The sequence below is a fragment of the Topomyia yanbarensis genome, chromosome 2 (assembly GCF_030247195.1).
Source record: "Topomyia yanbarensis strain Yona2022 chromosome 2, ASM3024719v1, whole genome shotgun sequence".
Taxonomy (NCBI): domain Eukaryota; kingdom Metazoa; phylum Arthropoda; class Insecta; order Diptera; family Culicidae; genus Topomyia; species Topomyia yanbarensis.
This window is the reverse complement of record NC_080671.1, coordinates 343371659-343384587: the sequence shown is the minus strand read 5'-3', so window position 1 is coordinate 343384587 and position 12929 is coordinate 343371659. Positions and strand designations below refer to the sequence as shown.

General features: G+C 42.3%; 2 protein-coding genes across 2 annotated transcripts; one reads left to right on the top strand and one right to left on the bottom strand.

Annotated features, from left to right (window-relative positions):
• Nucleotides 1-3062: 3062 nt before the first annotated feature.
• LOC131680654 (uncharacterized) lies at nt 3063-7449 on the bottom strand. Its single transcript, XM_058961367.1, has 2 exons — nt 6951-7449; nt 3063-6904 (listed from the first exon to the last, which is right to left on the bottom strand). Exons 1-2 carry the CDS (start codon nt 7447-7449, stop codon nt 3063-3065), a joined length of 4341 nt encoding a protein of 1446 aa, XP_058817350.1.
• A 2659-nt stretch (nt 7450-10108) lies between these two features.
• Nucleotides 10109-12373, top strand: LOC131684119 (DAP3-binding cell death enhancer 1-like). The gene is made up of 3 exons (XM_058966690.1): nt 10109-10581; nt 11174-11791; nt 11856-12373. The coding sequence occupies exons 1-3, from the start codon at nt 10222-10224 to the stop codon at nt 12222-12224; spliced, it is 1347 nt and encodes a 448-aa protein (XP_058822673.1). The 5' UTR covers nt 10109-10221; the 3' UTR covers nt 12225-12373.
• Nucleotides 12374-12929: the final 556 nt, after the last annotated feature.

Sequence of the window (12929 nt, the reverse complement as noted above, 5' to 3'; positions counted from 1 at the left end):
TTTTGTGTGTAGGGTTAATTTTTTGTAGGGTTTTAACGTCTTACACGCAACGCAAAATACATTATGAATTTCGATTTTGATGGAAAGAAATGCATTTAATTTAGCTGATTTTTAAAAATGCATCACAAGTCATCTGCCCCTAGGTAATGGATAACAGGATTGTAAACCTCCTCGAAATCTTCACCAGGTCTTTGCAAGTAGCCCTGAGACCTAGGGGCAGATCACTTGTGATGCATTTTTAAAAATCAGCGAAATTAAGTGTAAGACGTCAAAACCCTACACGGAAAAATAAAACAACCCGCCGAATAAGTTCTTTTAACTTAAATTTACACACTAAGCCAGCCAAAAGTTGTTCGGTAATTTCTTTTGACGACTACCACAGTAAAGTGATATTTTTAAGGAGCTGTCAGCAAATTATTTAAAAAATTGCGGTAAAGTTTTCATTTTTTAACGATTTTCAGTAATTTTTCGAATAATTTGCTGAAACCCGCAATATTTTTCACTGAATTTATCGGCACTTCTGTTTTTTTCGGTACATGAACATTATCCAGTAAAAAACTGGCTGATTGTTCGGCAAAATTGTACCAACATTACCGAACCTCGTCAAAAACTTACAAAACAGGTACAGCAAATCATCTGTCAAATCGCCATTTTCAGAGGAAACACTGACTGACCAGTATTTTTTGACGTTTGGATAGAACGGATTGCGGAGAGTTCGGTAACCGAATTGTTTTACTGAATTGATTACCGAACGGTTTGCTGTTCAAAAACCCAGTAAAATTTTACTGTACCCAGTAATTTAAATTAAGTGTGTAGGTAGTTTTGAGTCTTGTGTCGCTTTCGCACTTATTGGTGTTGTCAAAAACAAAGAGAGAGATTCGACTCAGTCGAGGCCTTCCATGGAATAAGGTACTTTTGAGTTGTTTGAGGTACACTCAAAATTAGGTAGATTCAACATAAATTTAGGCATATTTAACTCAAGGTTGAGTATAAAAAACCTGTCAATGAGTTGTGGTTTTTGCCGTGGTTAAAGGGAAACTACCTTCAACACGGTTTACCTAATTTTACCTTATTCCACGCTACCCCGAGATTGAGTCAAAAGAGCTCAACTTTTGGTAGTTTTTCGTATCCGTGCACAGAAAACATTTAACATTTAACCCTACTGTTCGGATCGAATTTTTTCCAAATTTCTGTAGCAGCCACTTACGTGCAGCTCAAACTGTAAATATATTTCACGATTAATATTTTCCAACATCAGTCTCCTACCCGACTAAACTTACAATAAGTGGTTTAAACCCTGCTCTTGCACACCCTTGACGGACTACAAATCTAGTCTTTCACTGCGGTGCTGTTTTGTCCGAACCTACAACAGCTTCTTCTATTTTTAGGTTAGAAACACGGTGCTGCAGGTAAGTATTATTGTAAATGCCTTATTTTTAATTAATCGAATAAGAATTCATTTAAATTTTACTCACAGTGCTCTGAATATCTTAATTAATTTAACTTCTGAAATATTTCACACTTTTCTATCCGTAATACTTTCCTTCTAAACAATCCGAAATTATCATCTTCCACCACCTGTCGTCTATATTTTATTTGTTTTCTATTTTTTCTTCACCTTCGTTTTCCAACACTACTGTCGTTGCTCATGTCAATTAAAGTAGACCGAGGGAAACCCCACTTGTGTTTATCCACTACCCAGCGGTGTTAACACCCCTGCCCGTAACATCCGGTAGCTCCTGCGGAAGTATCGGGTTTACTGTCTTGAACCTCCAACACCGCAAGATTTGCCACAGCACGTCTGAACACCCCAGTTGCTGTTCTTACATTCGCTTGCCTCGTTCTGCCGTCGGACCCTGGAAACACCTCCTCTATGATTCCTCTGATCCAGCTCTTCCGATTTTTTCCGTCAACTATGAACACGAGATCACCGACTTCGATTGGCTTTTGATCTTCGTACCACTTCGTCCTACGATTTATCGTCGGCAGGTATTCTTTGTACCATCTGTCCCACATCCGGTCAGCTAGATACTGCGATCGTTTATACACATCTCTCAGTGCTTCTGCGAAGTCTACCGACTCATCGATCTGCAAATCAGCACTCGTCACAGAGCCCCGAAGGAAATGATTCGGAGTCAATGATTCATTTTCTGCTGACTCCTGCGGCACGTACGTCAGTGGGCGTGTATTTATCATATCTTCCGCTTCGGCCAAGGATGTAGTCAATATCTCGTCCGTCAGCGTTCTTCCATCATCCAGTGTTTTCAAAGCTTCTTTCACAGATCTTACCATTCTTTCCCAGATGCCACCCATATGAGGCGTGGCAGGAGGGATGAATTTCCAGCTTGTAGTCGAACTAATGATTTTATCTGAAAACTCGCTTCCAATTTTTGCTTTCGTCCTTTGCATCTCGTTATCTGCACCCTTGAAACATGTTGCGTTATCTGAGAAGAACTCGTTTGGCATTCCGCGCTTGCAGGCAAATCTTCTGATAGCCATTACACAGGATTGAGTCGTCAGACTATATACAACTTCCAGATGCACCGCACGTACGACTAAACAGGTGAATATAGCCACGCATCTTTTTTCTTTCCTGCGACCAATTGTCACTTCCAAAGGTCCTAAATAGTCAACTCCTACTGAACTAAAGGGGCGCAAATGAGATGTTACACGCTGGATCGGTAGCGGCGACATTATGGGGGTGCGCGGGTGGCACCGATGTACCTTACACCACATGCATTCACGCATTACGCGTAGAATCGCAGTTCTCAGCTGAGGGATCCAGAATCTCTGTCGCATTTCGTTGAATACTGTTTCCCGATTACCGTGCCCATATTTTTCATGATAAAACTGAATTAATTTCCTTGTTACCTCGTGTTTACGAGGTAGGATGATCGGAAACCTTTTGTCAAAGGGAAAGTCAACACATTCTTCCAACCTGCCACCTACTCTGAGCACGCCATTCTCATCCAATAACGGAGTCAGTTTGAATAGGCAAATCGACCTACCCACCTTTTCCAAAGATTGGCCAGGCATCCGAGTTAAGTTGTTTGTAAGCGCACTCATTTCGTCCGGAAAACATTCGAATTGCACCTGTTTCCAAATGATGGTTTCCGCTGATTGCAGTTCCTCCCTTTGAAACGGCTGTTGCACTGCAGAAGCTGAGTTTTAATCAACCTCCGCTGGTTCTCCGTTGCTCTTGTAACTCGTATTGGCAACCCTTTCTTCTTGCGTCTGCAGTTGTCAATGAAGCGCATAACGTTTGCTGTCACCCTGATCAGCTTTGTCCACCGAGAGGTTGTTTGAACGTCGATGAAGTGATGGAGCAATACAATACCTCTCGCCTCCTCGTCGGTTTCTTCAATATGAGTTTCTTGCGTTGGCCACTGGTCTTCATGTTGATACAATAACGAATTACCATTAAACCACGCTCCATTACTATCTAGTGGTGGGCCACTGCCCCGCTTCGTCAAGACATCAGCCATGTTCAACTTCGATGGAAGCCATCGCCAGTCTGTGACTTTGGTCGCTTCTAAAATGTCCCCAACACGGAAAGCCACAAATTGCTTGTACTTGTGTTGATCAGTCTGTATCCAGCTACATACGGTACGAGAATCAGTCCACAGCACACAACGGTTAATGCTCAGGGTGTGTGTTGTAAGAATCGTTTGCTTCATACGGGCTCCAAGAACAGCAGCCATCAATTCGAGACGGGGGATGGACTGGCGTTTCAAAGGAGCTACTTTCGAACGCGACATGATCAAAGTACACCTAATTGTTCCGCCAATGTCAGCTCGCAAATATGCAACGTAGCCGTAGGCGTGTTCACTCGCATCCGTGAAAATGTGAACCTCCAGCGACTTGACTAACGAAGACATTGCATCTCCGAGATAACAACGAGGAATGCGAATTTTTTCAACGTCCGGAAGTAGACAAATCCAGCGCTTCCACATTAGCCAGCCTTCATCGCCAATTTCGTCATCCCATTTGCAACCGGAACGCCACAAATGCTGGATTATTATCTTACCGTGGATCGTGAAGGGTGATAATAGCCCGAATGGATCAAAGAATCCCATAACACTGCTCAAAACGATTCTTTTTGTCGGCCTTTTCCCTTCTTGGAAATACGGTTTGAGTTCTTCGCCGTGCTGAGTAGAAAAGGAAAATTCGTCTTGTGCTGGGTTCCAAATAATTCCCAAGACACGTTCATTCGCGGTTTCTTTGTTCTCATTGAAATGGATTTCTCTAGCTGGGTTTTTTTCTCCAAGACCACGAAGTACTTCAGATGAGTTCGAAACCCAGTTTCGTATTTCGAAACCCGCTTTAGAATGTACAAAGCTCACCTCCTTTGCACGTCGAATGGCATCTTCGACGGTATCGACGCTGTCAAAGTAATCATCGACATAGTGTCGATTGATGATCGCCGCTGCTGCTTCCGGATATTGGGATGAATACTCTGCTGCGTTCCGGTTTTTCACAAACTGAGCCGAGCACGGTGAGCTCGTTGACCCGAATGTTGCGACGTCCATGACGAATATGCTTGGTGGTTCCATGGCGTTCTTTCGGAAAAGAAATCTTTGAGCTTGTTTGTCTGCGTCAAGTATTTTCAGCTGGTGATGCATTTCACGAAGATCTCCACCGAGAGCTATTCTATACTCTCTGAATCCAACAATAACCGCTACTAGTGGGATTAGCATATCCGGCCCCTTTAGTAGGTGCGAGTTTAGCGAAATCCCTCGAACAGAGGCGGCAGCGTCCCACACCAGACGCACTTTCCCTGGTTTCTTGGGATTCAAGACGACGTTTATTGGAAGATACCAAGTTTTATCAGGCTCCGTTTTCAATAATTCGTCGCAAGTAGCTAGATGAGCATATCCTTTTTCTTGATATTCTTCTATTTGTTGGCAAACTATATTGAATAGCTCAGGGTTCTTTTCCAGCCTTTTCTCCAACTGTTTAAGCCTTCGCAATGCCATGGGGAAGCTTTCCGGGAAACGCGGATCATCTGTTTTCCACAGAAGACCGGTTTCGAAACGGTTGCCAACTCGATGAGTGGTGCGCTCTAGAATTTCTCGTGCTCTCTTCTCCTCCACTGATTCTTGTGGGACTGTCACCACCGACTCTTCCAGAGCGTAATGGCTTTTCAACAAGTCATGCAGGTCTTCGTTAGTGACATCCTGGTGGTACCCCAGGTAACCATTCTCCCACTGAGCAGCTGTTGGCTTCGGACCATAGACCGTCCATCCTAGCTTGCATCGAACTGCTATGGGTTCTACTGTTTCGCCTACTCTAACTTCCGTTGGGGCAAAAGAATGGATGTTATTTAGCCCGATGAGCATTTCTGGACGGCCGTCGTACGATGATATCGGCACGCCGCGCATGTGCATATACTGCTCCGATAATTCCTCCCCATTCAAAGACTGTTGTGGTAGCATGAGTTTATCAATTGTGCGAACTGTTTTCAACAACATCTTTTCACCTGATCCTACTGCTGATGCCCATAAATTTAATCGACGTGAATCCCTTTCGATTCGTGTAACATCAGCTGTCCACTTTATGATTAGTTTTTCTTGGACACCAACGACACCTAACCGATCCGCCAACTGCTTCTCCATCAAGGTAACAGAGGCACCTTCATCCAGAAATGCTTGTAAAGTTACTGACTTATCACCGTAGTGCAGCTTCACTGGAATCATTCGGAACAATACCGGATTACTGGCATGAATATGTGCGCTCGTACCGACGACATCTTCCGTCGGATGCAGCAACGGGTTGTGAGATTCTCTGCATTCCCCAACATTGCAGCGTATTTTAAATTTGCATTGTGTACCACCATGCTCGTTGAGGCAAACATTGCACAGCTTCCAGCGTATGACGACTTTTAGTCGGTCAGGGTAGTCCAAATTCTTGAAATCTTGGCAGAATCGTAGGCGGTGATCAGTACGCTGACACACCTTGCAAGCTTTAGGCTGTCTCTGATCGAATATGCTCGAGCCCAAAGTATCCACAACACTGTGATTGAATAGCGCTCCGCCTTCCCTCAGCTTTCCTCTCACAGAGTGACTAGTAGGCGATTTCGCTTTATATTGCACGTCGACGTTTGCTTCGCAGGCGTCCGCAACAATTTCTGCAAGGAAATCAGTGAATGTCCTCAGAGTAACTTCCTTTTTACTGCGTTTGAAACGGACCCACTCGCGTTTGTCGACATCTGGAAGCTTGTCAACTAAATCTTGGATGAGTAGCGGATTTATCAAGTGTTGTGAAAGGTCCGCCGCTTCAATGTGTTCGCACAGCTGTTCCACCACATTGCCAAAGGGTATATAGCTGGCCAATTTTTCAGCTTTGGGTGATTCCAATCTGCGAACTTTCTCCAAGTGACTTTGGAGCAACTGTTCTGGTCGACCATACAGTTGACGGAGTTTTGCAATAACTCTCGGAACTGATTTCGGAAGCAGCAACTGTCCACGAACTAACTCAAGAGCTGGACCTTTTAAGTTTTCCTGCAAACGAACCAAGTTCTCGACGTCGGAAAACCCGCATGCTTCATTCGATGCTTGATAAGCTCCATAGAACAACGGCCATTCTTCCGGTGCGCCGGTAAACGTGGGGAGTTTTCGTGTTATTCCATTCCTAGCAGCCATCTGCGATTTGGTTGGCCCAGATTTTTTCTGCTCTTTGACGTTATCTTTTCTAACCGATTCGCAGTTATCTTTTCTAACCGATTCGCCCTGATCATTACTGGATTCGCTGTCGGTAACCTTTTCATCTTCACTCTGTGACTGCTCTTCTTCATCTTCGTCATCATCCGACTCGTTAGTCTTGGGGAGCAACTTCACGTTCCCTTTGGTGAGCTGACCGACTGCACCTTTCACTTCGTCCAACTCTTCGTCGAGACCTTTCATTGCTTTTTGGAATGACAGCAATGCAAATTGCTTTCATTCTATCCACACGCTCTTGTTTTTCCCGTAGACGTTCCTTTTGAAGATATTTCTGATCTTCTTCTTCCTTCTCACGCAGCTGTTTCTCGAGCAAATTTCTCTTTTCCTCGAGAGAGCGTTTGAACGCTCTTTCCTTCTCCTTTAATGCCCATTCGGCTAGAAGTTCTTGCTCCATCTGCTTCTGTTTTTCCTCCATGGCCTGCATTCTTTGCTCCACGGTGAGAACGTTTGAACGATCTGACTTAACGCTAGACCGATCAGAATCATCCGCGTTCTTCTTCGAACGACCCGTTTTCTTCGGTTCCTTGTTCTTCTGGAACTCTTGCGCCGCTTCTTGGCAAGCGGTCTCTGAACAAAACCACTTCTTCTCTTTTCTTACAGCTGCTGTTACTCCGACGCATCGAAAATGATGCCAGCTTTTGCACCCTTCACAGCCAACCATTCCCTCATTCTCCGCGGATATTTGTCCACACGTATCACAAGGGGTTTGTGTTAAATCTAGTTCAGCCATGGTGTTTTGAGTTCAGGGTTCAATCCGAAGCAATCACTTATTTTTGAGAATGTTCGGATCGAATTTTTTCCAAATTTCTGTAGCAGCCACTTACGTGCAGCTCAAACTGTAAATATATTTCACGATTAATATTTTCCAACATCAGTCTCCTACCCGACTAAACTTACAATAAGTGGTTTAAACCCTGCTCTTGCACACCCTTGACGGACTACAGATCTAGTCTTTCACTGCGGTGCTGTTTTGTCCGAACCTTCAACAGCTTCTTCTATTTTTAGGTTAGAATCACGGTGCTGCAGGTAAGTATTATTGTAAATGCCTTATTTTTAATCAATCGAATAAGAATTCATTTAAATTTGACTCACAGTGCTCTGAATATCTTAATTAATTTAACTTCTGAAATATTTCACACTTTTCTATCCGTAATACTTTCCTTCTAAACAATCCGAAATTATAATCTTCCACCGCCTGTCGTCTATATTTTATTTGTTTTCTATTTTTTCTTCACCTTCGTTTTCCAACACTACTGTCGTTGCTCATGTCAATCAAAGTAGACCGAGGGAAACCCCACTTGTGTTTATCCACTACCCAGCGGTGTTAACACCTACATTTAACAAAACGTCGAACAAAGTGGATCAGCGTAGGACGTTTGTTAAACAAACTTTTCTGCGAGGCAGTGCAAAGCTGATGCAAAAATGGAAATTAAATGCATTTTTTTCAATTTGATGCAAATTTGTTATACATTCTTAGAGTGATCTGCCCCTAGCCTGAGCCACAACTCTAGCCTTGTGTTTTATATTACATTTTTGCCTTTCTCAATAGAAAGGTATTGCAATTGCTCTGTAAACCGACTTTTTAACGGAGGCCCGGAGGGCCGAGCGACATATACCATTCGATTCAGTTCGTCGAGTTCGGCAAATGTCTGTGCGTGTGTATGTATGTATGTGTGTGTATGTGCGTCTGTGTGTGTGTATGTGACCAAAATGTTACTCATTTTTCTCAGAGATGGCTGAACCGATTTTGACAAACTTAGTCTCAAATGAAAGGTGCAACGTTCCCATAGGCTGCTATTGAATTTCTAATGGATCCGAATTCCGGTTCCGGAATTACAGGGTGGTGAGTACGATCACGTAGAAAATGTCGATTTTATTAAAATTCTGCGATGGTGAAATTTTTTTCAAAATGTGACCACAACTGCTTCGATTTGTAGTACTAAGTCACGGATCAGCGTAGGTCGTTTGATAAATAAAACGACAGATAACAGATTTTCAGGCTCGATTTTAATCGTGTGTAAATACCCGCTACTGAAATTCCGAATAAATAAGACGCCTGAAACACGTTTGGCAAACGTTTGTAGATGTCGCAGTGATTTATACAATGCAGTTAGAGTGCAGCTGTCGAACATGGGAAGCAAACAGTTGCGCAGATGGCAATAGTGAAACACGGATTTCCAACGTTTATCAATTTGAAAGTTTACACAGGTTTTTAAAGAAATTTTGTTATAACTTAAACGTCTGTTATCTGTGATAAAACTTTTCTGCGAGGGAGTGCAAAAAATGGAAAATAAATGCATTTGTTCTAATTGGATGCAAGTTCGTTCTACATTCGTCGAGTGATCTGCCCCTATAGGCTTATCCAGCTGGGTTGGTATTGTGCTGCTTCGACGTTTAAATTGGGAGGAAAACAAAACTTTTACACGACGAATTGGGAGGCAAAAAACAGCTTCTGGGCCTGAGGGGAGGGCGGTAGTATAAAAATGCGAGATTTCAGCGTGCGTATTTTAAACGTCAGATATCTCAATAGGTTCATAACAGCCTCCTGTTAAGGACGACGTCTCTGTACAGCTAGCATCACTGCCATGAAAATCAAAACATTAATTTTGAATGGAATGATTAAAAGCTGTAATTAGTTACTAAATGTTGATTTTCTGAATAATATGGTATCAAATTATACCACAAGATGCAAAACGTCCTGTGGAATGCTTGAATATCATGTAAAGAGCCGAGCATAATTCTTTGTTTGGGACTTCATAGCTATAATGCCCCATATATGTTGGTCGCTGTCAAACTCCATATGAAGGCCCGTATTGAAATGTACAGTAACAAAACCATGATTTTCACTGTGACAGTACAGTAGTTTTACAATCATTTACAGTAAGTTTTAGTGTTATACTACAATACAAAAACAATAAACTTTAACGTTTTTACAGTAAATTTCAATGTAAAATAGACTTTTACAGTGAAAAAGGGGGGTGGTTATGTATCTTAACATTAAAAAAATCAATTTTTCTCCATACATTTTTTTCTCGAAAACAGTAAAATTTGATGTGAAAGCCCTGTATCAGTTTTTTGCTGAACAGTGAAATTTATTGTTACATGAAATTTTATTGTAAATCTACTGTGAGAACTTGGCATCGAACAATGTTGAAACAGTAATAACTATAATATTTATTGTTTTATGATTGTTTGTAGGGTAAATGCTAATGTATAATTCTATCCGGGGGTATAGCATTGCTAGGAGGCTGGTTCATACCGATAAATGCCGATTGTTCAAAGTTATACCGATATTATATGAAACCATCAGACAACGCCGGGTTTGGGCAGCAGAGGGTTAAGTATTTCGTAACAGTTGTAACGCCTTTGTGTCAAATTGCGAACCAGTGTGCAAAAATCACAACAAAAACTGCAAATGGTCGCAACGAAAGTTCGCAACTGTTTTGCTCGGTTCAAATATCGTAAAAATTCCGACCAGTGGTTCTTCAAAAACCGCAAATAAATGTGGAAGTATGTTTCCCGCCGTATCCGCGATGTGTGTGACCGTACCTACAACGTACTAGACGTTCGCCGACCGTGCCAGTACGGTGGTGAGCGTTTTTGCGTCGAGAACAACTACTCCGCCGCAGATTCTCAGCAACAGCAGAAGCATCCCCAGCAGGACAACGAGTGTAACATCAATTTGCGGAACGAGCTTATCAAGGGTTCTTACTGTCTACTGAATGTAGGGAAACGACATGTTGTGGTCTATCCAAATAGAGCGCACAACTATGACACCGGATCGAATAGTTCCGATCGCGAAGGCTTCAGCCGGAAAGAGTATTGTTCATTCCAGCGCAGCTGGATTGGAGCAATTACTTGGGTAAGTATTTTTAGTCCTCTCAAAATGTGCAAATCATGTTCTACTTTGAACAGCGAAGGATGTCGAGGAGTCGTCTGCATTGAAGAAACGCATGGCGTACCAGCGTTTCGGTTGCTGATTTTCGACACTTCTGAATCACGGTTGTTGTTTGTTTATGGGTATTAGTTTTATCAACGTGGGGCAGATAAAACCGGTTGTGTCAAAAGTTTCCTCTTCGAAACGGGGTGGTCAGATACTGCAAAAATATGTCAATATTTTCTTTGTTTTAACGCTTATCTACCATTAGCTATTTACAACGAAATTCCACTAATCATCCAATTTTATCATTTGTTATCACGAATGCAATAAGTAACCATTAAGTCCTCTCCGACAATGACCGCACTGTCGCGAATCAAGTGACTGTCCGCTTGATTGATGAGACACTTGTTATCAAACAAATGGTGTCTGTGGTGCTACGTCACAGTTAATCTTGCCGCCGCCTAATCTTATGTAGGTGTATTCGACATCGTTCGTTCCGTTATCAAACTAGCACACGAACAATATGTACCATCATTGTTATGATCCACTAATCACGCTCGTTTTTCCATTTCAGTCGAGTGCCATTATCTGTGGCTGGTACACTAGCCAATTAATCTGTCTGTATCGCCGCAACCACAACTGGGAAGGTCCAAAATGCCTCCCCTTCATAATTTCTTCCACCCATAGAATTCCTTGCAAGTATCGTAATTCGCATTCTCAGAATGCTTACCCATTTTCGGCACCTCCCTCGCCACCAATTGAGCGCGCATCCAAACAGGATCAGCTGTCTTCTCAACAAGTAACTTTCTTCGGCGTTCCCATCCCTTCGGGTAAGCCAAGCAAGCTTGAGGAGTTTGACTTTGAGAATTTCTCAGAGACAAAGAAGAAATTTCTTTCTCCGGTCAATAATGAGAAACTGGAACAGACTAAAATTTCGTCGACGGCCAATGAGAGACCAGTGGTTCAAAAGGTAGAATCGAAGTCTCCGACTGTGGAGTCCGCAGTTGAAAATTTGCTTTCAGTTATCGGCGAAATTGAGTACCAACTTGGTGTGCAGAATTTAGAGATAGGTGATTACAATACAGCTGTTTCTCACCTAAAGCTGGGAACTAGTCACCAACATTCTGGTGCCGCGTTCAATTTAGGTATCTGCTATGAGCAAGGCTTCGGCGTGAAGAAAAGTGCCCGAATGGTAATGGTCTAGATTTTTTGCTACTGTGATCAAGAAATTTTAAAGTGTCCTTTCACTATTTTAGGCAATGGAATGCTATCATCTGGCATCTACTCTCGGTCACCCGCAGGCTATGTACAATCTCGGCGTTTACTATGCCCGCGGTCTCGGCGGACTTCGTCGTAGCCGGCAGATGGCCAGAAAATACTTCACTGCTGCTGCTGATCTGGGATTGAAGGAAGCCATCGATGTATTGGGATCCAAGTATCAAGCTAGACGGGATTCGGTGTGGTCTGGCGCCGGTTCTTCGGCGAGCTCATCACCAACCGTGGCGCCATTTGAGTTTAAATTCAACTATGATGATCTGGGACAGTATGGGTTCGGGAAAAGCGGGTTGAGAACCACCGAGCAATTGGACCAGGTTGAGTTGCGTTTGGTTTCAGCGATGGCTTGAGTTTAATTTTTTTTAAATATTTGTTGAACTGCATAATGTAAGTTCTTCTATCAAATCTTATATTTGCTGAAACTGTAATTAGGCCTTATTGATATGAATTATTTAATCGTTTTGGTGAAAGTAAATAATTTGCTTAATTTCGTTTATAACATGTTTTATTGATCCGAAACATTTTCGGGGGGGTTGCATAACGTATGCCAAGTGTTCAATGCGGCGCAAATAATTTTGATGGTAATAAGACTATCCGCATGAATTTTAAGAATTGACTAACACTTTATGGAGTTAAACCAGTGCTGATCACTAAGAACATGCACCTTCTTGACCTCAATGAAGAGATGAACTGAGATTTTGTCAAATGGGAATTGTGAATAACAAATATTTTTGTCGAGTAATTTTATCACAACTCCACGTGATGTTTTGGGAATGGTCCACGACTGAAAATTTTTCTCTCGTAATTTTTGATATAGAACCAACAATCAAAGCATTTTCGAGCAGCGACACACGTAAGATTGTTTTCTTGATATTTTGATTTTTGCAAAGTTGCGCCTTACAAAAAACATTACACATGCATTTTTTGATCAGAAAACTGCAATTAAAAAAAATTCTGCGAACCTCGCTCGTGGTACATTACAAGTGAGCTCAAATGAAGTGGTTTGAGAAAAATACGTATAAAAGTTTTCTGTCCTATCGGGGTTTCTGTACCCT

Coding starts and splice junctions, on each gene's coding strand:
- LOC131680654 (XM_058961367.1), bottom strand. CDS start 7,449: ATGGCTGAACTAGATTTAACACAAACCCCTTGTGATACGTGTGGACAA. Junction 6,905..6,950: donor TCTACGGGAAAAACAAGAGC/GTGTGGATAGAA, acceptor CATTCCAAAAAG/CAATGAAAGGTCTCGACGAA.
- LOC131684119 (XM_058966690.1), top strand. CDS start 10,222: ATGTGGAAGTATGTTTCCCGCCGTATCCGCGATGTGTGTGACCGTACC. Junction 10,582..11,173: donor GGATTGGAGCAATTACTTGG/GTAAGTATTTTT, acceptor TTTCCATTTCAG/TCGAGTGCCATTATCTGTGG. Junction 11,792..11,855: donor TGAAGAAAAGTGCCCGAATG/GTAATGGTCTAG, acceptor TCACTATTTTAG/GCAATGGAATGCTATCATCT.